The sequence below is a fragment of the Nipponia nippon genome, unplaced genomic scaffold (assembly GCF_047370975.1).
Source record: "Nipponia nippon isolate SJK-2023a ecotype South Korea unplaced genomic scaffold, ASM4737097v1 scaffold_2, whole genome shotgun sequence".
In the NCBI taxonomy this organism is placed as follows: domain Eukaryota; kingdom Metazoa; phylum Chordata; class Aves; order Pelecaniformes; family Threskiornithidae; genus Nipponia; species Nipponia nippon.
In genome coordinates this window covers 102,362,280-102,386,774 of record NW_028262336.1, presented here as the reverse complement: position 1 = coordinate 102,386,774, position 24,495 = coordinate 102,362,280, and the positions used below count along the sequence as shown (strand labels likewise).

At 38.7% G+C, this 24,495-nt stretch overlaps 2 protein-coding genes across 6 annotated transcripts in view; both read right to left on the bottom strand.

Moving 5' to 3' along the window:
- The window catches only part of THSD1 (thrombospondin type 1 domain containing 1), a 42,318-nt gene extending 36,420 nt beyond the window's left edge, over positions 1-5,898 (bottom strand). Inside the window, exon 1 of the mRNA XM_087756265.1 lies at positions 5,766-5,898. The gene's annotated coding sequence lies outside the window, so the exon portion shown is untranslated. The remainder of the gene's footprint in view (positions 1-5,765) is intronic.
- On the bottom strand, positions 1,398-24,475 carry VPS36 (vacuolar protein sorting 36 homolog). Of its 5 annotated transcripts, none has more exons than XR_015704539.1 (15): positions 24,264-24,475; positions 22,967-23,035; positions 19,341-19,411; positions 17,913-18,027; positions 16,372-16,461; positions 14,889-14,975; positions 11,558-11,590; positions 11,396-11,473; positions 10,843-10,977; positions 9,840-9,905; positions 9,194-9,258; positions 8,658-8,742; positions 6,083-6,159; positions 4,937-5,999; positions 1,398-4,442 (listed from the first exon to the last, which is right to left on the bottom strand). XR_015704539.1 is itself a non-coding variant. In XM_009463129.2 (14 exons), the coding sequence occupies exons 1-14, from the start codon at positions 24,357-24,359 to the stop codon at positions 5,906-5,908; spliced, it is 1,161 nt and encodes a 386-aa protein (XP_009461404.2). In that variant the 5' UTR covers positions 24,360-24,475; the 3' UTR covers positions 1,398-5,905. The 5 variants fall into 5 exon arrangements, 3 of the variants coding, with proteins under 3 accessions (XP_009461404.2, XP_087612395.1, XP_087612394.1); XR_015704540.1 differs by lacking the exon at positions 1,398-4,442 and adding an exon at positions 7,877-8,023 and having other exon boundaries at positions 5,950-5,999; XM_009463129.2 differs by having other exon boundaries at positions 1,398-5,999.
- Between the last annotated feature and the right edge of the window lie 20 nt (positions 24,476-24,495).

Below are 24,495 nucleotides of genomic sequence, written 5' to 3'. Positions count from 1 at the left end.
GCCTTTCCCTCTACGCTGTTGGTTAATAACCCCACCGTGGTTCAGGCTCATAGTTTTTATACTGTGCTTAGGAGAAGTCTAGCTTTGGACACCCACCGCGAAACCGGGCTGCAGTGCACTTAGCCTAGTGCAGTTTTACAGGAGACCACACTCAAGCCCCGCTTTCCGTCTTTCTTACAATACCACGGGAATGAGAGTCCAGCAGAAGCCTGACGTCTAAGTTGCATTCACATCTGAGCTACGTGGATGGGGAGTGAACTGAGCACGGACATAGGTTCAACCACGTTTGATAGCGTGGGCACGCAGCCTGTATGTGATGGCTGGGAGTATAAAAAACGGGGAAACAAATTACCTCTGCAATTAGTACTTTTGCAATAGCTTTTCTTGGTCCAGTGCTGGTGTTGACAATTTAAGGTGATTATTAGGTAAATATGGAAAACCTTGGGAAGAGCAGAAAATAGGACAACGAGGCAGGCAGAAGGACTCCAAATGATTTATCTGTTTAAGAAACAGTCACATTCCAGGACACCTGGCACGAAGGGAACTCACCCTTAATAGAGGACTTATTAAATATAAGGTCCAGTGGCTACAAGCTGCAGCTAAACAAACTCTGATTATGTACACTGAAAACATTTTTACAGCAGGTAATAGTCATTGGAATCATTTGCCAAGAGCTGCAGTGGGATTTCCCAGAAGTTGCAGTCTCTTGTTGTTCCTGAAAGAGGAGTTCTACTTCAAACACAAATCAAGCAAGGGAAGCCCTACAGCTTCTGTTACCCAAGAGGTCAAGCGAGGTGGTCATAATAGTCTCTTCTGGCCTTGTAACCTATAAATAGATTAGAGTCCCAGTGGAAAAAAAAAATATCCTTATCTCGGGCTTTCCCAAAACACTGGAAAAAACAATAGGAATGCAGAAAGATCAGAAACAGTCACTTTGCAACAGTTGTGCCTAGCTTGGTATTTCTACTCAAGAGACCAAAACATTTTGTGATCTTATTCCAGAACGTCTTTTAAGCTCTTCCTTCTTGCGGTCAGAGCTCAGCCATACTCAATACACCCATTTTCAGAGCTGTTAACTAATCAACGTTTGATAATTGTAACAAAGGTTGGGTTTGAAGTTGGTGGGAGTTTTGCCATTCTCGTTTGATGGGTGGATCAAACCAGTGTATCTTTGCAATTTAAGGACACACCTCAAATTCTCCATCTGATGTGAAGTGAAACTCGGGGGAATCGTGCCACACACATGCAACTGCTGAGTCTGGCTGAAAGAACACACATTTCTCATATACAATGTCAAATGCTGTTATATTTAGGCAACATTTGAAAAGAACTCTACCTACATGAAGTGAATCATTAAATAGCCACAGTACAAACGTCATACCAGCAACAGACACAGATTTATTCTGTGCAACTGTCCTGCCTTTATTGTTCTTTGCAAAAAGCGAGTACTTCACACAGCATGTATCCTCCTGCAATTTTTTTGGTTAAAATAAAATAACAAGTCCTGTCTTTGAGTTTCTGGGAGTGTTCTGCATGTATGAAGCAAGGGACACAGGAGCACCGATTTGTTTTGACTGTTGACTTCAAAAATACAGTGAAACAGCATTTAGATTATATCAGTCCCCTCCTTTACGCCCTGAGATCATTTTGATGATAATTCATCATCAGCTAAGTGAAACCCTCCAAGTACATAAAATACTTTGAAGAAAACAATGCAAAATGTGTAAATAGTCTGAGCCTTATGCTGAGAGTGGGACTAGATTCACAGAAGTGCTGCGACTATTCCAGCAGTACCAGCCGCTTTGACCTTGAACTCGCTGTCCAGCATTGCCGTCAGCACGGCACAGCAGGGTTCAATGCGCTCTGTCATCAGTGGGAATCTGAAGTCACGGCGTTCACAGTTCAGTGGGAAAGCGGGAGACCCAAGATCCTACCTGGTCTTTGGTTTGGAGCAGGGATATGAAGCAGGGTGGTTTCCATCAGGTCTCCCTCTCATGAGTGTGTGCTAACTAGGTGGCTACGGGGTTTTCTGAAACTGGGGTTTCTCACTCACTCCTGAAGTTTTTGTGGTTTGGTGTTTTTTTAATATTTGAATAATACTTTAATTTTGTAACCATTCTAAAGAAAAACGACTCTCAAGCCTGTTGGCCAGGACAGCTACCTGGGAGGTATGGCTCTTGGGCCTCTGCTCCAAAGAGCACTGAAGTACTTCCTTTAAAAAAAGACGAATGTTGCCAACAGACATGCCCAAAATATCCTCTTAGCGTCAGTACTTGCAGCTCATTCTTGGGAGACCAAAATGGTAGTTGAAGTCTTTCCAGCAGAAGATGACCTGGAACTAGACAGTCTTGCATTTCACATGAATGCGTGAAGCACCGAGAATTAGGATGGAATGGGAACTGCTAGAATGGGAGAAGCAACGTAATTGTCAGATTTGTCAATCTAGCTCAGAAAAAAAAACCAACCACCAAACATGAGAGAGGGGGTTCCTCCCAAAGAAAATGACAATTTCATATCAAATCCACAAGTAATTTTGAGTCAGCCATTCCTGCCTTTTCAGTGTGTATTTTGAAAGAACTGTCCGGTTGCAAATGAGAGCCTCCCAGGCTTGAGGAAGCAGGAACTTCTGCTGTCGGGAGCAGGCTCCCGCTGTCTCCCGCTACTGTCCTCATGAATTCGGTGACAATACTGCCACTAATTTTACAAGAAGGACAGTCTGGCCCTTTGGACAAACTGTAAAAGTCCTGTTAGAAGAACTGAGCGTCGAAGAGTTTAGCTAATCAATATGCAGCCAGTAGTGATTATTAAAGATACACTTCTGAAGACCTCCAAATACACATACATACATACGTATCTTTCAGAGAAAAAAAACAACGTTTGCACTTCCGAAATATGGTTCATATTAGATCCGTGTTTCCATAGGCGGAATATAATTTCCCTGAAAACAAAGGCAAAGGAGAAATGGAAAAGATGTACAGATTCCTTGAGCAGTGTTCTTTTCCTGTCCGAGGTATAAAAAGGCCTGTGTTTTCAAATGAAAAACATAATCATCATTTAAGACTGCTCCATAAAAAAACAAGCGCTTTTTGAACAGACCTCTGTTACAAACCTCTGTTCAAAGGACTGTATAATTGGGCAGCCCTGGCAAAATGAGATAACGTTCATGATCATGATACAAATATTCTAGGAATAATCAAAACATGAAAGGTTCGTATAGCCACCTTCTGTATTAAACTAGAATGATCTGTGAGAATGGCAACTCCTGTATTTTCCTCTCTCCTATAATCCTGCTTCGATGGTCAATAGATTTTTTGCTGGTAGCACCAATGAAAACACGACCGGGCAACAACAGTTTAGGACAGTGTGATGTACTACCACGATACCACACACCCATGACAAACACGTCACTCCATTTGCTCACCCAACAGCTGGCTCTCAGTATGGTATCGGACACATGATTTCTGTCATCTTTCCGCTGGGAAAACACATTGGAACGTGTCGAACGCCTTTCCAACGCTAGCACAGGATATATGCTTGGCTCGGACTCAGACTGGTTCCCTCGTGAAACTGGTGCTTGTGTAGGCATCGATAGTTTTGCGATTCTGGCTAGGATGGGTCACAGGCTACTCGGCAACAGAACCAGGGTATTCTAATTACATTTCACTCCGCCTTTCAATTTTAAATCAAAACTATCTCGTACCCTTTTAGCTACAAAATGAGACAGCAAAAATATGAAGTACTTTAAAAACCTGCCTCACAGAACCACAAGATTTTGATGCTCAAAGATTTTAAAGCTGCCCAGAACATTCAGGAACAAAAAAACTGACAGAAGAGTCTATTTAAGAAAATCTTTTATTACTTTCTAGTAGTCATTTTCTCATGTGAATATTTAAATTCTAAACCAGCTATACAATTTACCCTATAGATTTCTTCCCTGTAGAAAAAAAAAGTCAAGGAAAAATCTTGGGAAAGAAAAGCTCGAGAAGGTACCATCATTCTAAACAGGCCGTATTGTTATTGCTTAAATAAGATAATGAAATGCTCAGGGTTGGAGCAACGAAGGCTGGGAGTTTACACTTGGCATTGCCTTTCTGATTTTGTTCTTTCTGCAGAAGACATGCCCCCTTGTGGGGAGAGGTTCAGCCCACAAACCACTGGTCTCCCTTGACAGGTTTGGGTATCGGGCAAAAGAAACAGTTGCACAAAACAGCTTTTTACTTCTGAATTTCTCACTTTTCAGTCCCTCCTTAGACGCGTGATGCTTGGCGTACCTCGCATAGATCTCTTCTGTGGGTTGTGGGAAGGATGAAGAGAAGCAGCAAAGCCATAAGGCTCCTGAAGAGATGATACTAGATGGTTAACACAGCAAGAACTGTGTGGAACCGGTTCCTTCAGCTGTGTCAAACATATGAGCTTTAGCACCTTCATGAAACAGAGGAAAACTGCCCGGAAGAAAGCACTGCATAAGAGTTTGCTCATGACAAAGATAAGAGGACACAATTCCCCGAATCTAAATGAGCATCCTACAAACCAGAAGCATCATCACTGTAGGGATCTCTGCACTGAACTCCTTACTGGCAGGCTCTTAACCCTCGTCTAAGCTCTGGTAACACTGAAATACTTCTGAAAATATTTTCCGGCTCTTAAAAGCCTTTTTCTCCTTTTTTGTAATGTCGATTTGGGCATTACAACCACAATGCAGTTACCTATATGTTGTCCTTGCCCATACCTTGACTGAATGTTGTTATTTATTAAAACTGGTCATTTCAAAACGCCAAAAATTTAAGTGATGTGGATCGTAAACATCCACTTATTGTTATTACCATGACAACAGATGTTCAAGTAATGTAACAACTCCACTGGAGTTACAAAAACTGAGACTATCAAATTGCATTCAGTGTGAACACAGGGTGAGGAATACCAAACAATATGATACCTTGTGACTATTAAACAGAGGGTGATAGTCTTCTTCCTCCCTCCAATATTGAAAGCATATTAATCTTCGCGTGAGATATAAGCAAATGAACCGTCTCTCCAAAAGAGGTGATAGACTGATGAAACAAATGATCTTTCATTAGAAGTACAAGATAAAAAACAAGCACATTAAAGCACAGAGTCTGGTAGAGTGACAGGAGGCTACTACAGTCTGCTACGTACAGCGAGGACAGAGAAAGGGCACCCAAAGTGCAACATAATGAGACAGGAAGGAAGATGGCAGGGAGAGAGAAGGGAGGAAGTCTGTGCTAACAATGCTTCTATCTGAGATATTAGCATAAGACATGACAAAATAAACACCGTGTTTTCTAGATTCACATAACATGTTAATCTCTCCTGCAGCAGGTTCTTTCTGTCTCAAAGTACAAGAACCCCAAGATCCTCTCTTAGAAAACTGTTCATCACTTCAGGGAGAAGGCGTTATTCTACACTGGTTTGTTCCTTCTACCTCAGTACACACCGAAGTCACTTTTCTTATCGCTACGGATACATCTGTCTGCTTTGTTGCTCTAGACATAAACAAACTGAAATTAGAGTATGCAGTAACGTGTCTTCTGGGTGCCGACCCTTACGGCAGACTACAGGGATATTCTCTCCACTTTCACTTGTGTGGAATCTTCATCTGACTTCTCTTGAAATGAGAAACTACAGAGTACATCAAATAAAACTTGAAACATGAGCTAGCCGGCTTGAGACAATTAACATGCTTCTGACTTAATGATTCCTATTTCCTTTCAGTTCCGCGTACGAGGATTCAGCGCTTGAAATACCTGAGAACTGTAACGCGTTGCAATGTTCATCACTGTCGCAGCTGACTAACAAAATAAAAATTTTAAAGTCAGTTGTTGGAAGGGTTCTGCCCTCTGCTTTCTTGTTCAACTGTTACGTAACAAATTGTACAGAAACTACATTAGCTTTGTGTCAGAAATAAATTTGGGTAGAATCTCAAGCCTTCCACTGAATCATCTCTGCAAAGATGGCCCATCTTTTCAGCAAGAAGCAGCCTAGAGAAAGCAAAAGAAGACATGCTGTATTACTTGAGGACAACACGATAACAAAGGTATTAAACACCGCATTTATTACTTACCTTTCTTTGGCTAAGAGAACAGACATCCCCACCAGCTTAGCAAACTCGTCAGCTGTCAGAGAACCCTTTTCAGATACCTGTCAAAAAACAAACACAAAAATAAACAAACTATGGCATTAAAAGCGCAATGAAGTTCTGTCAGCTACTGAATCTGGTCTAACCTTGTGAAGGGATAAATTGGTAGCAAATCCCTTGTGAAGACAACTAGTTTGTTTGCGTTTAAAAAAAGGACAAATAATTATGAGTATTTCCCCTTAAGAATACCTCTTCTGTGTCTTGGGAAAATTGCCAAGTATAAAAAAGGAACGTAGAAAAAAGTTAAATCTGTTAAAAAAAAAAAAAAATCACATGGTACCCTTTCCTTCACATTTTTTTAAAAGATGCCTTGGGACAAAATGAGTGGAAAAATTAGAATAGCTCGGAGAGCAGTATACTGTCACAATCCGTATTTACACAGCCCAACTATACTAAGTGATTCTGCAAACAGTGAAGCCTAAGTGAGGAAATAAAAGACCTGTTCAGGGCAGGTCATCGATTTAGAAATTTAAGTCATCTCAGACGGAAGATGAGAATTTGAGTTTAATGGGATTTAAAATATCCCTATTGCCTATAGAAAAATCCCCAAACCTTAGTACTCCACCCTATATTATGGCATACTAGAGGGATCAGTAAAAGCCACCATCACATTCAGTTGACAGAAAAGATAGGTTCAGTCTTGGGACTCAAAACTTTGATCCCATTGTCTCAACCATGCTAGTTAATACATACTAAAATGACACCTTCTCACACAGGTTGGACATGTGGGTGCTTAAAATATTCGATATGAAGTCCAGACTTATTACTGCATTGAATTTCCCAGATAAACATGTTTTATTACCCTACAAGCTAATAATTCTTCCATTTCTCCATTGCTTCAGATTCAAGCAAACTTGTAAATCCAGATGTAGTTGCCATTTCCTGCTTCCCACATAACTGGGTGGGGAGGGTTCTATTCTGCATCATGCTCAGCAGTAGTCTTTTCACAGAAACTCAGATTAAGTTAGTCCTAACTTGAGATTTTATGAAGCTAAGTGACCAAATCTGAGTAATGGAAGTCAGCTATACAACCTAATATACATATGGGTGATGAATTATCTTTCCTTCCCAAACCACGACTCTCATCAAGGATGACTTTGGGTTCCTTTGACTTCCATGTCAATTTCCTGTCTTCACCAGCCATTCAAAACCACATCTCTCTCCTGTCTGAAACCCTGTGACTTCCTTTCACTTCTTCTTAGAAGTTTCATGTTACTGTACGTTATATATTAAGTACAGGGTGCTTTTGGCCACAAGTCTGATCTCATCTTCCCTTTCCCTTATGGGCTAGCCTTCCTCAATCAAAGCCCCTCCCTTACATTTTTCTATGGAGTCAAAGTCTCATATTATGAAAATAAAAGAAAAAAGGCACTTCAGTAATAAATCCACCATCTGTTGCTTTTTGCAGTTGACCTCATTTGTTATCAAGAAAAGGTTTCTCCTTTCCTTTCAAAGAGATAAGCACTCTTACTGACGGCAACAAATTAATTAGAAACCAAAAATAATCAGAAAAAAACTGAAATGGACTAGGTATTTTTCTGTAAATGTAAGAAAATAAACTGACAGTATTAACACATACTGAAAGATTTAAGCATTTTAGTTTTGAAAATTTAGGATGGAATCTTCTAGACAGCTATATACATTTCTCTTATCTAAAAATCTTTTTGATGAGACAAAGCTATACGGTAACAATCATGCAAAATGCACTGAAGAGGCTACCTCATGTATCAAATGAGAAGGTGTCTGTGGTAGCTCTACGTTTTCTTGACTGCCCAAGTCAAAGTCCTCTTTGACTCTGATGTTCAACTTCGGATACACTGAATCAGCCTTTACTCAACTTTATGAAAAACAAAAAGTTACATCCCACTGAAACAGACACAGGAAAACGCATCAAATAATTGGATATCAGGACTTTAAAAGAGTCCAGAGGTAGCAGGACCATGAAGGTTTACCACACTGAGCAATTTATACTGTTTTTTTTCTTGATGAAGCTAGCTTAATTCTACACGCACTACTCTCCGAGTGCTCTTCACAGCAGCAAACTCAGTACAAGATGTTACACATACAATGTGCTATTTTATGAAATAAACCCAAACCAAACAACTGCCTATATCAACATTTAAGAGCTACTTTCACTGCCTTCAAGCACGTCGTGTACAGTGTCTGAAGTCCACTTCTGTTAAATTAAGTGCTTAATACATGCCATGAATTTCATCCTACAGCGCAAAAGATTGGGAGGAAGGTTGAAGGTTAACGAAGTTTGAAAAGAAATGGAAAAACGATTTATTCTTTAAGGAGAAAGCAATGACTAAGATTATTGCCTGCACAGCACTTTGAAGATGAGAAGTCCTATTTAAGTATTACTGTTAGAAGATTTGGAAGTGGAATATTTTGTATTTCAAAACCTCAAAAGGAAATCCTGTGCCTCAAGTTTTTATACCTAATGCGTTTAAATTTCCCCAGCACGGTCAGAACACTGAAGGAAATGAAGTACACTTACTGTCTCTAAAGCAGAAGCTACCATTTCCTCTTCGTTATGAGACTGGAGTTCAATCACCATCACACCACTGTCAAATATCCGAAGCCTAAAATCAAGAGAGAGAGTCAAAGTAACTAAAAACCTGTGCACATCACCTATGGTCACATTTCTAATGCATCCACACCTCCACACCTATAACCACATTACACAAGGGGGAAAAAAAACTCTGTAAAATGAACTTAACATTAAAAGCATCTTCAAAATCTGAAAAGAGCAGGGCATATGTCTGGGCTTAGTTAAACACTTTTCCCCAGTCTGAAAAAACTGTATTGGAAGTGAAAAGAATATTGTCTTCCTAGCAAAGTGAACCATGGTTAAAAAATTAAATATTTTAATGTAGAATGGATGTTGGTGCAGACAGCAGCATCCTTTAAGCAAAGGACAACTTTGTTTAAAAAACCAAAAAAATCTACTGCAGGTAAAATATTAAGTCATCCAAGCACCACGGTCTGATTTACAACTGCTATGTTTTATAAATACAGCTGTACAGCTCTTACCTTAGTGGTAATTTCAGTGACTCCAGCATCTTACAAGCATTTACTAAATCTTCTGGTGACAGCAACTATTAAACCAGTAAAACATATTTATTCACAGCTTGCATTTCAAGTATACAGCATAACATCAAAACAGTTCTAAAAACTACAGCTATAAAACACACCAGGCTATGCAATATTGTTAATTTTCTTCCCTTCTATTGTCCAGTCTATTTTCTTGACTTCTATGCTCCTTTCTGTTCCCTTACTATGTGTTCTATAATAATCCTTCTTGCCCTGCTTACAGAAAGAATTGATGTATTTTGTAAAAAAAAAAAAAGAAAAAAACAAAACAAACCAAAACATTCACCATTCTTTAGTGTTCTCTGTCCTTTCAGTTTTCTTTCCAGATAAGGATGGATTTTCCCTTTTATATGGTATTATAAAAAGCAGCATATGTTATGACAACTTATAGAGGATACATAAGCATTACATGGAAGAAGCAGAAAGGAAAAAGGTAAAAAACCCTAATTTTAATAAAGGGCTGATCACTTCATGCTGCTAGACAGGTGGAGCGAGCAATTGGTAGGGAACATTTTTACCCTTTTTCTTTAATTACCTTATCACTGAAGTACATTTTATAAAATATTTAATAAAACCAATTTCTCACCTCTAATCCTCGTGCGCGATTTACCAGGCAGTACACTTCTGTAAGCGACATGATCCCTCCTCGCTCCTGTGTTAAGCACAAGACTGGTAAGAGAAATAGCATTAATCTAGTAAACACAGTGTCTCAACTTGCATTTGACTATTAAACAGGTAAAACAGAGGTAAATGATGGGCCTTAATGAAAAAAACTACCCAGGCAATACCATGTATTTTTAGCATGAGAGGTAAGATGTTATTCTATCTTTCTCTAATAATTTTAAAATGCAAAACACTGACACTAAATCCAAAGACTGTGCATTATTTTGATTTTAAAGCAGAGAATAAATCACAGGAACAAGGAATTTCAGTATATTACATCTATCAATCAGTTTACCATTTTTGCTTTTTGCTTTCAGACACACTCATTTTCCATTCTGATTATAGTAGGTAGCACATAGCTTTCACAAAAATACTGTAATACGTATGCTTTTTAGCAGACACATAGCCTTATAAGTTGCAACGTGAAATCTAACTTTTTGGTGAGAATCCTGAATTCTGTAATAGCTTCAGATAAATTAAAATACGAGATATTAGTAAGGCGGCGTAATCCATGTAACAACTTTGTGCTATATTTGCAAAATATGTAGTTTTTAAGCAGTTTAAAGACTGACTTCTTATATTTTCAAAGTCAGTGTTGTTTTGCTCTTTAAAGAAGTAACATTCTGCAGCAAGGGATGAATACAGGGCTTTTCAAATAGAAAAAGACTGCTAGTATGATTTTCTAAATATCACTGATATTTCGGAAATTAGAAGTTGAGATGCCATTACTCAAAAGAAAGATTCTTACTTATATTTAAACTTTCTTATTCAGAAAAAGGATATATATTCCTTCCATAAACACTGAATATGAGGTGGTGCTGCAAAATCTGAGACTTTAAAAAGAGGCACAGTATTACAGCCAAAACACATTTACATCAAAATTCAGCAACACACGGAAAATGATGGTGCAAAATCAGGTACTTTACCTCTAATGGTGTCTGCAGCATTCCAGCTAGTTGCTTCGCCAGTTGCATGTGGTAATGTGTACCAGATCCATATGTTTCCCTGGTAACTGGATTAGCTATACCCATACTCAGTAGATAGGACTTGAACCTAATAGTCTAAACAAACACGTAAATAAATAAATTTAGAAGTACATCAGCTAATGAATGATTCTGGTTTTTAAAAGTCTTTGATGTTATTACTATAAGACAGTTTTGGTGAATAAATCCATTCAGTTTACTACCAATAAGGTCAATTACTAGCAAAGAGAAGGCAAGACTTAATACAATTTATTTTTAATCAGCAGAGGTCCAAAATACAAAAATTTACACAAAGGCAGTAAAATCTTTGCTTTTAAGAAAGGGTCAAAAGGAAAGCCATCACTGAACAAGAAAGTCGCTTTTATTTTATGTAGAATTAAAACACAAAAAACCCCAACCATGAAGTGTTCTTTATTAACGTTACATGTATTAAACAGATAGCTTTTTGCTTTGCATAGGAACATTTCCGTTGACTTTAAACACAAAATTCATTTACCTCATCCTCAGTGATGTCACCTTGTTTTTCTTTTATCTTATTAGCTATTGACTTGGATAACTCCACCATTTCCTTAGCCTATCAAGAAATACACATGGATAAGTCAACTTTCAGCTCAACAGAGAAAAGCAAGCTTACTTGGGTAAGTGACACATGCCATACCTTCTCCATTAGTTTGCTAAGATCCTCAAAAGCCTGAAATGAAAAGCAGACACTGCAGATCAGTATAATTACAGCATTCAGCTTCCTGGATACAGTGAGCTGCCTTTGCCCACCTATCCAAGCTATTCCTAAGAGCTGCTGTCGCTTTAGATGAGTATGTTACAATGTGAGATAATATATATAATTGGCTGATATATCTGTTCTATATTAGGTCTTAAAATCTCAATTATACAATCTATAAACAACAAAGAATGAAGAAAAGAATCAATCACACACTTTTCTAGTATGTGAACACTAGTTCGATATGATTTATGAAGTCCATGTGATAGGAAGGAACAATGAGATACTGAGGCCCAGAAAAGATTAAACTGTCCAAGTTTATCATGCTCTCCTAAAAGCTGAGGGAAGGTTCCTTGTTGGTGATGGTAGGTTTTCTTCCAACAGTTAACCCTCTCTCAAAGAGATCTATTGTTTCTGGCCAGCAGCAAGCCAGCTCTAAAGCTACAGAAGTACCCCTCCTGACAAGAAAATTTTACTTTAAACAGTAGATGTTACCAAGTTAGTAAGAAACAGTCATTTCAAATGAGCAAGGAAGAGGGTATATGCTTTCACATGTATGCTTAACTGAAGAGACAAAACCTCTGAAAATGTGCGGCAACATCTCTTCATTTAAGTATTGCATACATAGGAACAGTGGTGCTACCATAATAAACAAAAAACAGTTAAAAAAAAGAATGAAATAAGGTCCATGAGACAAATGATCAGATTTAAACAAATTAAGATAAAAACGAGATAAAAAGCATCCTCTGAAAACTCCAGTTGTTGGACCTAAAAACCAAAATACCTGCTAGAGCAAGGGAAAAAATTATTTGTACAAAACAGGGTTTTTTTTCTAGTCTAAGAAACCTTTTATTTTGTTTCCACAAAAAAATATGTAATAAACTGGACATGCATCATAGGACCACAATTATATCAAGTCTATTAAGCTTAGTAAACTGCTACGTTCTCAAATACAACAATTCTACAACAACCCACAAAGGGCATTTTTAGGCTTAAGTAAAACATACGTTAAAAAAAGCTGAAAGTATACTGAAATTCAAAAGTTCTAGTCTGATAACTAACTAGCATTAAAAAATTAATGTAAAAAAAAAAAAAAAGAGTTAGCAACTATATTAAAAAGCAACTCTCATTTCTCCCATCCTCAGCAACACACATTCAGCCTTCTCACCCACTTCTCTCAAATACATGACAACATGCTCAGGTGGTCAACCTTTTCAAACAACCTCTTTTGAACATCCGGTGTGAGAAAAATTGCTGAACCTTTTCAGCTAATGCTTGCCTGACAGCAGCACGCAGCCCCTCCAGCCACAAGTCAAGAAGGTTGTTCAGTTAGAGTATGTCAAATGACCAGAGATACATCTTGCCCACAGCTTCTAGCAATTCTTTCTATGTGATTCCTAGCTTATTCTGACTAATCCCCCCCTAGAAAAACACATTTTAGCAGAATTTGTGCAGGAAGACCCAATTGTTCCCATCTACATTTAGGCGCCTTACTTAGAAGCTTATTGGTCTGAGATTCAACATGCAAAGAAGAGAAAGAGATGCCTCCAGGAAGGGGCAGGGTTTGCTTTTCATCTGAATCCCTCCTAATGGTGCCAGTTTCTCCACTGACTGGAGAAGCCTAGCCTCTTAACGCTTGGCACCTAAGTTAGGTATCCAAAATTAAGTGGGACAAAGCTCGGTCCAAGGGGAGAAAAGAAAATATACCACCGCATAACAATAATCTACCACTATCAGAACAAAAGCTTCTCTTTGGAATATTTCTTCTTACTCCCTAATCTGCCAAATTCAATAATTTACAATAGATTTCCCAGTCTCTAGTGTAAATCAAAGTCCTTCTACTGTACTTGTATATGATATCAACAAAAAGTTTTCTGACATGGCTTTTCCCAGCTTATTTCTAATCTCTATAACCTGCATGAAAACATCATTCATCAAAAGAACCCTTGATTTAGCTAAATAAACAGCATGCTGTGTCTAACTCCCCCTCTGCCTGACTCACCGAGGGCAGGCCTGGAAACAAAGGGGAATGTGCACACACCTAACAGGAACTTCCTCAGATAAACAAAAGGCTAAAGAACTGGATTCTTATCAGCAGTGAACAGCAGATGCAGGAAGCCTTTTCCTGGAAGCCAGGGCACCATTTTTTAAATTAAGTCATTTACAACATTTAAAGCTGGAGGAAGGCAGGATTTTACAAGTCATGGTTTTCCTCCGTTCATACAACACGTATAAATGGATTTCTTTTACTCTCTGACAAAGCTACTAAAGGAAAAAATAACCAGACAATACCTTTTGAACTATACACACACGCATGTAACCACAATACCTTTTGAACTACACACAGAACTTCATTCATTACGTTCCTCATAAACAGAAAGGAAAAAGTTCAATGCTACCAGTATCTGCAACAGCACGCAGCCTGCAAAGGTACTACGATTTTCTTATGTATCAGAGCAGTCAACACCTTTTTTATTGTTGCACACTGAATCCCATAATGCTTTGCCACAAGAAAGAATCTGCTGCATGTAGTTTATGAGTACTTCTGTATTAATCTCTGCTACCAAGACAGAACCAGATTATTTCTGAGGATATTGCTCCCAGGTATACATGAAGAAATTAGTTGCCTCTGTTTCCATCAGTATTAATATCTGGAATTCAACTATTGTGCTGTTTCTGGGGAAAAGGATGGTCTCCATCTAGCCCAGGTATTTCACAAAGATACTTGTAACATCCTGCCAATGCCTAGACTGCAGAACACTTTACTGTAATTAAAGCCTAAATCTAACATTTAAAAACTGAATATTTGTAAGACGAAACCTAACTTCACCACAGTTATGTGCAGACACTTAGATCAGTGTATTCTTCTTAGCATATATTAAATTTTCAATTGAAACCAAAATTAGCTGTAAAAAAAACGAAAAAACTCCCAAACTTGTAATAGTCTCTTTCTGCAGATGCCTTTGTGTTCTGCTTCCCCTGATGAAAAGTCACTGAACTCAGATTTCTAATTCTACCAAAATTAATTTCATAAATACACAATGTTAGTTTCAAAGAACAGTCTTCTTGAAAGGAACTGTTTAAATGAAGTACCTTTACATATATTGAAAAGCCAGTTCAACAAAGTAAATAACTGTAAATTATATACTCTTAATGAATTCAGACTTCTCAACAAAAGCAATAAATAGTCTCAGCTGCCCCTAAAAGAAAGTGTGAATGAATGTAAATGGCTCAGACAGGTGGTTGACCTTGAAACTTCAGTAGTATTTACCTCGGAAATGTTTTTGTCTGTCTCTTTTCTTTTTTCCTCTAATTTCCTCTCGATCCCTACAATTCCTACAGCCCTTATTCTTCCTGCCTGCAAAAGAAAATAATGAAAGGAATCAAAATAGGAAATGCTCAGTTTTCTCATCCGCCTCACTGTGAAAAACTTTACATTAGAAGACAGGAAACGTTCTCCCAAAGAACTGATATCATGCATACAATATTTCACATATTTCTTGAAATTATTTTTTAAACCAGTGTTAAAAAAATAAACAATAAGTGTAAAGCACGTATGAATTTGCTGTAGTAGACAGATTATAAGATTATTATATTGAAGCTGTTGATATGAAGATGCTTAATAGCCTGATCCAGACTAAGCATTCCAGCTTATCTCAATTAAAGCCTCCCAAGTCCATGTGAACATCTATACAAGAGTTGTGGAAATGCGTGAGTGTATCTAAACATCATTACCTCAAGAAATCTAGCCTGAAGAAACACAGCCACAGAAACACAATGCTAAGTGCAGTCTAACTGACCTTGCTGAGAAGTAGCAGAATGGAGGTGATGGGGAACCTTTCATTTGATGCCAAATGTGTTTTAGAAAGGCTGGTACCGAAGTGGCAGTGGTGCCAGCCCTCAAATCTCTGACTGCAAAGCTTAGCACTGGTGTTACTGATTTGCTATGACTTAAGAATAACAATAGGAGGTAAGGCATTTTCATTAAGTGATTCTTGACGCAGGGTACAGGCTTCCCCATTAGTCCAAATGCAACTATCTTTGTTTACAGGTACTACATTTACAAAGTAGGACATATGTGATTTGATGTTGAACAATCTTTAAATCATCCTATTTCATTCATGTAGTACTATATGTTCAACATATTCATACATTCAATATATTCATACATTCAACATATTCATATACAGAAACAACATCTACATGTTTATCAGAGTTTATAACCTAGAAGTATGCAAAGAAGGCAATCTAACATATGACAGAGACTCTCCATAACAACTGTCTATTTAGAATATACATTTAAATCAAACATATAGAGGTTCCAAAGAGTTATGTAAAAGTTACATGTTATATATTTGACTTCCAGCCACAAAAAATAAAACAGAAATCACAATTAAGACCAAAAACCTTTCAGCTTCATTAGATCTCTCATGCTGAATAAAATTATATGCAAATGTATATAATATTTGCATAATCATATACGTGTGTGTCTGACTACATTAAAAAAATGGAGCTCATTATCAACTATCCAAGTCTAAACACACTCAAGGAAGAGATGCCACAGTGATCTGTATCAGGTGAAAACTACGAAGGAGAAACTAATTTACGCCCATGAAGAAATAGGCAAAGTAAAGCTGAATTCCCACATGCCCATGGTTTTGGTTAGGGAGGCATGCCAGATGCAGTATACGGGGGCAGCAAGAAGTAGAAACAAGAGATTACATATAGATTCTGCCCAGAAGCTCTGCACATACCCGTGGATCCTTGTTAACTTGAATGGTCTGACCAGTAGGCATGTTCTCCCATCTCCTTTGTGTGATTTCTTCTGATAATCGTCTATAGAACTGCAAACAGTAAAGAGTGACAACAGACGTTTCATAAACTGTGCAGAGTACCTCTGGGTATTTTTAGTATCCTGGTGGTAGATGAAATAAACGTCACTGTAAGACAAAGCATGGTAACACCTACACATCCACAGTACAACATTCATTACCTGGAAATTCTTAATGTCCAGTCTTCAAAAATGTAGTTACTACTTAAACTAGCGTGAGTACTTCTATTGTAAATTATTTTTTTCAGATATTCAAAATGTTCCAAAACATGCTAAAGTTAAAAATGTCGACGTTTGCTCAAAGGCATGCTTTTAAAAGGAAGGCAAGTTGAACAATCCAATTACTAATGATCTGTTAATTCAACAATATAAAGACAAACACACAGATCAATTACACTTATTTGTTTATTGCTAGTACCAGAAGGTGGCATTAGTTAATTAGTTAACAGTAAGTGCATCCCACTGACCAAAATCCAGAAAGAAAATTTGTTCCATTCTTATGGTTGTTCAGAGTTCACAGGAAAGCATTCTGAAGTCATAAAGAAAAGATCTGGAGTATAACTGATACGCTAGGTAACCAGTAAGCATAGTAAGTTTGATTTTCAGACATGAACATTAACATTAAAATAAATAAGGTTACGATTAGGCAAAACACCTATACAATTATAACTAGGCATAAATCTACACTCATCCTAAGCTGAAAACTGCTCACAAAGAAATGAAAGTGAGTCTGATCAAGCACATGCATTTGTAAGGCTTTTATAACTAATTCAAGTTGAAAATCTGATTTTCTGCAATGAACAGGTATGGCTTTTTTCGTTGTTCAAAGTTAAAGTTCTCAGTCTCTTCAAATGAGGATCTTATACCGTGAAATTTCTTTAGAGAGTGCAATTTCTTCGTTTTTTCAGGATAAGCCTTCTTTTAAAAATATATTACCTTTTTTTTAGAATGCTCAAAGCCTTTGAGATTTGGTGTAGGTAAAAAAAAATAAAGATTTATAAAACGTAAAATGAAACAAAGGTCTGAGGCAACAAAAAGTGTTCAGCAATAAAATTAGAGAGATGATTAGGAATAAGTTGCTGATTCCTATTCAGCAGAGGGTTAGCTACGAAGAAACATCTTTTACTCTGTTTACATTTAACAGATTTCAGAGACGTCATTTTGGAAAATTCCATGTTCAATTTAAAAGATTAAAAAAGGCAGTATAAGATTATATTAAAACTATTAAAATAAGGACAAAGCCTAATAATGCCTCTTGACATTTTTGGAACTCTATTTGCATTATTTAACCAAAGTATAGAACCCTGAAGGCTCATAGTGTTTGTCTTTAAAAAGGATGTATTGAAAAAGCTCCACCTCAAAAGTAAACATGGAAAGATCATGGAAAATTATCACTAACGCAGGAAGAGGAGAAAAGCATGTCCAAAGATCTGATGTGCTGGGCTTGCACGGTACAAAACTTACCTCAATCTGCCCATGTTCTTTGAAAGAAAGTTTGATGTAGGAATACTTGCTGCTTTGGAATGGACCAGGCTCTTTGTTTGAAGAAGCAGGATGAAGATGAACTACTATTTTGGCACTAAGAAGAAGTTAAAGGAAAGAAAAGAGGCAGATTTCCATAATATCTAAAAAAAATATTTCTTGAAAGTTAACAATTTAATCAGAGCCTCTATTAACTTTATCTCACATAAGAGCTAAAGTACATCAAATAATGCTTTACGTTTGTGCATCAACATTTAAGTATTTTGACTCAAGATTATAGTAGATTTTGCATAAAAACTACTATAACCTCTAAAACAGCAACATCTCACAAATTTAAAATGTACTTACCATCAATTCTTAAGAAATAAACATAACATATTTTAACATTTCATGTAATAATTTCTGAAATATCTTTTAGTTAAGATAAAAACTAATCATCAAGTAGTCATTTGATTTGGCTTTTGACTTGCAATAACTACTGCCAAAATACCCTATCTTAGTCACAGGAAAACAAAAGCTCTCAATATTATGTTTAATCTATCCCACTTGTATATGTCACTTGCAAACACTGTATGTGAATTTGTCCAAAACCAACATTCAAAGGTAACATGCTTGGAAATAACAGTCTAAAATGACACCTACCACCAAAACAAACCCTGAGATAGCATTATTTTAAGAACATAACAGACTGGTATCACAGCATGACTGCAAGTCTGCCATTCCCATTTCATTTTATTGATACTTTTTTTCATGGGTCTTTATTTGCTTGACTTCTCCAGCATTAGTGAATTACCTCATTTCTTCTGGGTATTACCTTACCAGCATATTACCTTACCCATCTGACTGTAGGCTGCAAGCAGATGTCAACTACATATCTATTTCTCCAGTTAATATTATTTTCTCTTTTTGTTGTGAAACTTCTTTACACACATACCATACTGAGTTAGTTACTCAAGTGAGTGGGAACACTTGAGTTCCTTCTAACCATTGCTAGCATTTCCATGCTCAAAAACAATTATATGGCCATGAAAAGTTATATAATATGGGATCTGGCAGAGTTTTCTATCCCCAACCGGTTCTGTGGCACAAAGGAGGAAAATTAGCTTTCAAATTTAGATCCAGCAAAATCACTGTTGTCATTTATGACTAGTCAAATAAAAATGGCAAGCTAGAACACATACTTGTTTAGTGATTACAAGACAGTTATTTAACAAATCACATCAAACACTGCTTTGTCATGACTCTCTTACACATTTGATCTCAAGTGAGGAAAGCAGGTCCTTGTCGGACCAATCGGGAAACTTGGATTGCAAATGGAACCTACCATGAATTAATAAATAATCTTGGGTACCTCACGCGACATGCATGAACAAACTGTCCATCTGAAAAAGACAATGAGTATCACCGTACCTTTTTCCTATCCCAGCTGCTTGCTCTTCAATAAAGACGATCTGAGACAGAGGTATAGCAATGCAGCACTCCTGGAATAATCAATACAAACACAAGTGAAATTAAAGCCATATCCTGACTATTCGTTCTCCAAAGCCAAGTGCTCTCCTTCTCCATTTCACAAACAGTACAGATTTCTACAGGTGCTGCCTGAGGCACTCCATATGAAATATGATGGTAACAATAGAAACAATCTAGTAAAGAGAAATATAAATAGAAACCTTAAAGTTGAAACTGAGTTCTAGATAATCAAAAAAACAAACTTAAGTGTACACGTGTTGACTTTAGACACCTCAAGCTAGATTCATAGAAGGACTCGGGAATTTAACAAATCTTTAGTATCTAAGTTCAAAATTTAAACACTAAAAGTTCCACGCTATTGCAGCTTATCCCTGTAGGTGCACAATGCTCATAGATTCTTAACATTTTTGCACTGATGCTACTTTGGGAGCTAAAACAATACCCAAAAGCACCAGTCTTTTAAGCACTGAAGGTCTAAAAAACTAGACTATCCTCTGAGCGGAATAGAAATTTCTCCATCTATCCCAGACCCAAGGATTTAATCCAGCAGTTGATGCATCTCAACACACGTTTATTGGACTGTGCTTTAGACAAAACAAAGCAGAGCAAGAAACAAGACTGTATCCATCTGTGGGAGACTAACCTACGCAGGCTAAACTCTTTCTATATGCATTTGAGACAGAAATTGCTCAAGGGAGCCATTCAAAGCATCTAATTAGGCGCCTGGTCTTGTTTTGATGAGTGTCCTTTGATGAATGTTGTCTTCTACACAATAGCTTGGTGATTGACACGGTCACCCAGAATACAGGAAACACAGGTTACATTCCCTCTTTGAACCACTCTTCCATCTGCCACAAGCGTGTGCCTCACACCACGTTACAATGAACACTGTTACAGGGCCCTCTCAAACCCTACTACCAAAATTGTTCCTCTTTGCATGAAATGATTACTCATTAAATTGGAGATTTGGGAAATACACATGCGGGAACTCGGACTGAGTAAACCTCTCATTGGGAAAAAACATGGGTTGTACTTCCTGTTTTAAAAACTCTTAATACAAGCTATTTAGATTCTTCTACGGGTTCAGATTCTACAGCCATTACATAGAACAGGTTACTGTTTGTAAAACGCCCACATAGCTCTGGACACTTTAAATATAGGCAAAATGATACTTCTGTAATAAAAAAAAAAAAAAAAAATTGAAAATGACAAAAGAGTCCAACTATATATAGTATGTACCCTGTCAAAATGATTGATTCATTTAGTTCACAGAAAGTTATGAACTTACTGTAAGCACAAGGACTTAGAATCACCCCTTCCTGGTGAGAGAAGCAAGAGGAAGGGATACAAAAAGAGATGTGTTAAAAATGCTGAGAGTTTATTTGGATGTTTTTTTCTAATATCTCATGATCACATTATGCATGATTTTATGATTTAAAACGTTGTACAACTCTAGCTATGTAACAAAAGAATTACATGTTTTTTTTCCTTTGGAAACCACTGTATTTTCTACACTGTTCAACTGCAGATGGTATGTAACAACAGCAGCTATAAAACACAGCTGTCTGTTTTTGTAAAAAGGTTTGCTATGTTAACCTAATGACAAGTGCCCCATTTATTACTAAAGTTTGCTGACACAATAAAGGGGGACTCTCTCTACAAGTTTATTCTAGGTAAGCTAGCTAAGGTTTCTAAGGCTGATGTTATACCACAGCTGAGCTCAGCCAACAACTCACCGTGAAAATAAAACGGCATTGTGCTCCTCATGTTTCAATCCTAAGAGCTTGAGAAAGAATCAGCTTCATTTACTGCACTAATAAAGTTATTTGTGTACTATAGATTTAAAATTAAAAACATAACCTGGCTCTGCTGAGACAGAATTGGTCTGTATTAGATCAGAACTGGGTAATTTTTGCCCATCTCCTGGCCATATGTTTCTGCCCCTTCCCTTAATCAAGCCTGGAGCTTGTCAGAATCTTTGCTGAGTTAAAATAATTTGTTAAAAGAAAACTATTTTTCTTATTCCCCAAGTTTCTTCTTTGCTGATTAAGCAAATTCAATGAGCTTGATACAAGGAATCTGGTAGCCTAGGAGCAGGGGAAGACAGGGACAAGAGATGAATGTCATCCTCTTGTTGGGAAGGAGAGAATGGGGATAGGAACAGTTGTTAGACTTGCTGAAGCCTTAATACTTAATGTTACTCCAAGCAAGTAAAATGTCCAGGTGAGAAGATTAGAAGCGGTGCATGTTGCAGTACATGCCCACCTGTCAAGAAGAGATGCTGGTGAAGAAATAAGAGATGAATTACACAGATAGTTTAGCACAACTAAATTATCTCACGCTGACTGTGCCAAAAAAAACCCCAAAGTTAAGTTATACAGAATAGTTCATGATCTGGACAATCAACCCCTGACTTCTTTAACAGTAACCCCACCCTGGTGACCAGCTCTCAAAACATTTTGAAAAATTTGTACTAAAAATAGTTCTGCTGTTCCTGCAAACAAACTCTAAGGAAAAAATGTATTGCTTTGCCAAATTAAGAACATCCTTGGTGACCTTACCTTTAGAATGTTCTTAGTAGCTCCCTGCTTTGGAGCAAGGATGCGATATTTGGTAGGGAATGGCCTTCGGGTGCGAGAGGTGCTTCAGCTATCCTTGCACAAAACTAGTCCAGTGGAATATAATACGCCTTTGAAGAGTTGTCATCTGCACATGCTCTGTCTAAACTTTGGCTTCCAGGGCTAAATTTCTAAAAGATTGTGTCCAAAATAAGCATAATCCAACCTGGTTCTGAGGAGGACTTCTCCTTCAATTGCAGCTGCAAAGTGGTGCACGCTGTCACAGTCTGTGCTTAGAGCTTTGTATGCGTCTGTAGCCTTTCTCACCCATTTCTAGCCTGCAATCTCAGGCTGTGGCTTGATGATACAAAGCCTTCAGCAGCCATATTACACTGTCGTTCTGCCACTGCCACTTAACCTCCGAGTGAACTCTCCATAGCGGTACAAATGTTCTGGCTTATTGAAGGGATGGTTCAGCACAAGAACAGGCAGTTGGGAGGGTAAGACCCGTACAAAATAGTACTGCCACCGAACACATCCTATTATCAAATCACAATCTGGGACTATATGCTGGGAGCAGAAGACGGGGAAGCTTGGACTTGAAAACAATGAAGAAGAAAAGGTCTTGTTAGACAAGGAGCATGGGAGAGGAGTTTACATTATGATTTGCCCGACACATTCAACTTTAGTCTCAAACCAATGTTTTTTAGTGCCAGACTCTTTTCTCCTCTATTTTTGTGCTGTAGAAAAGGAAAATTTATGTGATTCATTCCCATCCCTCCTCATCTCTGCATGATTATTTTATTAAAGCAGAATTGGGTGAAAGAACATTCCTGTACATAATTTTGTTTCCACTGTGAGCCAAAAAATGGACAATATTTGTAAAACAAAATACACACAAAGGAAAGAAGAATCTCCTCTCCGTGTGCAGTCTTTTAATTGCAAGCTACCTGTTGTTTATTATGGAATTTACAATTGAATGACATAAGAGACAAAAGTGGGACTTACATGATTCTTCTGATCCCTCCAGATTAGTCTGTGTGTGCTAAGCAGTAATACTCCACTATCAAATTTCACCTAAGTGGGAAAAATAAAACAGATCAAACCCAAATTTAACCAGTAGGTTGCATAACTACTGATCTTGGAAACATTACACGTTACCACAACATGGCAATCAGATTCAACCAGCCAATATTTTGAGAACACTTTCTTTTTTCAGAAAACACAATAAATGAAGTTTAGGAAACAATGGAGAAAATTAGTATAATAAGATTAGATGGATATACACAAACTTCCTTTTTCAACTGTATAAACTTTCCCCCAGGAAATCCTGAAGGATCCTCCCTCCATACGCTGTGCAAGATATACGAGTATTCCTAAATATCATATTTTACACAGGGCTATTGGCTTTGGAACACTATTTGCTGACAAAGAAAGTAAATGTTATGCAAAAAAGCAAAGCAACCTAAGAAGATGCTATGCACTGTCTGAAATCTTCCGGCCTACCACACAGAAGTATTGTTTCTATCCATTTTGTTGTTGAAAAGTTCTTTATCAGACAGCCATCGGTATTTGGAAAACCCTGTGTTAGCAAATTACTTCCTACTTGTAAAACTGCTTCCTACTTGTAAAAGCGGAGGCACGTTTTTACAGCTTTGTATGAGGGTACGCACCTACTCTGGTGAGGAAAAATGAGGAGAGATCAGGAGTTAGCCCAGCCGTGATGCAAAACAATAACTGAGTAGGCTCAGCTGAGCGCAGAGGGAAGGGAGCACCCTTCGCGACCAGAGCCGCAGAGCACTGTACAGCTACCAGGATGACTCAAGCGTGACTTGCCTGGCATGCCCTGCACCCGGCGTCACAGCCTAAGAGCAGCGCTCGCCGTGCGCAGCAACACGGGGGGTGCTCAGCCCCTGACGCAGGCAGTGACAGCCCAAGCGGTGGACGTCAAGTTTCATGACAGCGACACCGGCTACCCGCGCCCTGTGGGGACGCCCGCCCGCCCTCCGCGTGGCGCACGCCGTCCAAGGCCCTTCTCCCACAACGCCTGGATCTCCTCCCAAAGCACCCCTCGCCACACCCCGGCGCAAAACGCGCCCGTCTCCCAGGCCTCTGGCCGATGCTCCTCCTGCAGCCCAGGCCCCTTCGCACCCCCCCGCACCCCTTGTCCCATACTACCCAGAGTCGCGTCCCCTGCCGCCCCCTTTGGCTGGGGCCCACGGCCGTGCCCTTCCCTCCTCGCCCCCTCCCCGCGGCCGCGGCCCCCGCCGCGCCGCCAGGCCCCGCGCAGGGCCGCTCCCCTCACCTTCTCCTCCCCGTCGCAGAGGCGCACGCCGCGCTGCTGGACCACCAGCGTCTCCCCCAGCTCCAGCAACCCGCTGGTCCACGCGAACCTGTCCATGGCGGGCGCGGAGCCCCTTCCTCCCCCTCGCTGCCGCCGGCAGACCAGGCCGCAGCCGCCGCTCCCCGCCCGCAGCCGCCGGGGGAGCAGGCCCCATCCCCGCCCGCCCCGCGCCCTCTAGCGGCGGCCTGAGGAG

Bases quoted from the DNA above. Each gene is read 5' to 3' on its own strand.
- VPS36 (XM_009463129.2), bottom strand. From the start codon at position 24,359: ATGGACAGGTTCGCGTGGACCAGCGGGTTGCTGGAGCTGGGGGAGACG. The intron at 19,412-22,966 runs GTAAGTCCCACT...TGATTATTCCAG, and splicing joins GGAGGGATCAGAAGAATCAT to GAGTGCTGCATTGCTATACC. The intron at 16,462-17,912 runs GTAAGTTTTGTA...TACTGTTTGCAG, and splicing joins AAGAACATGGGCAGATTGAG to TTCTATAGACGATTATCAGA.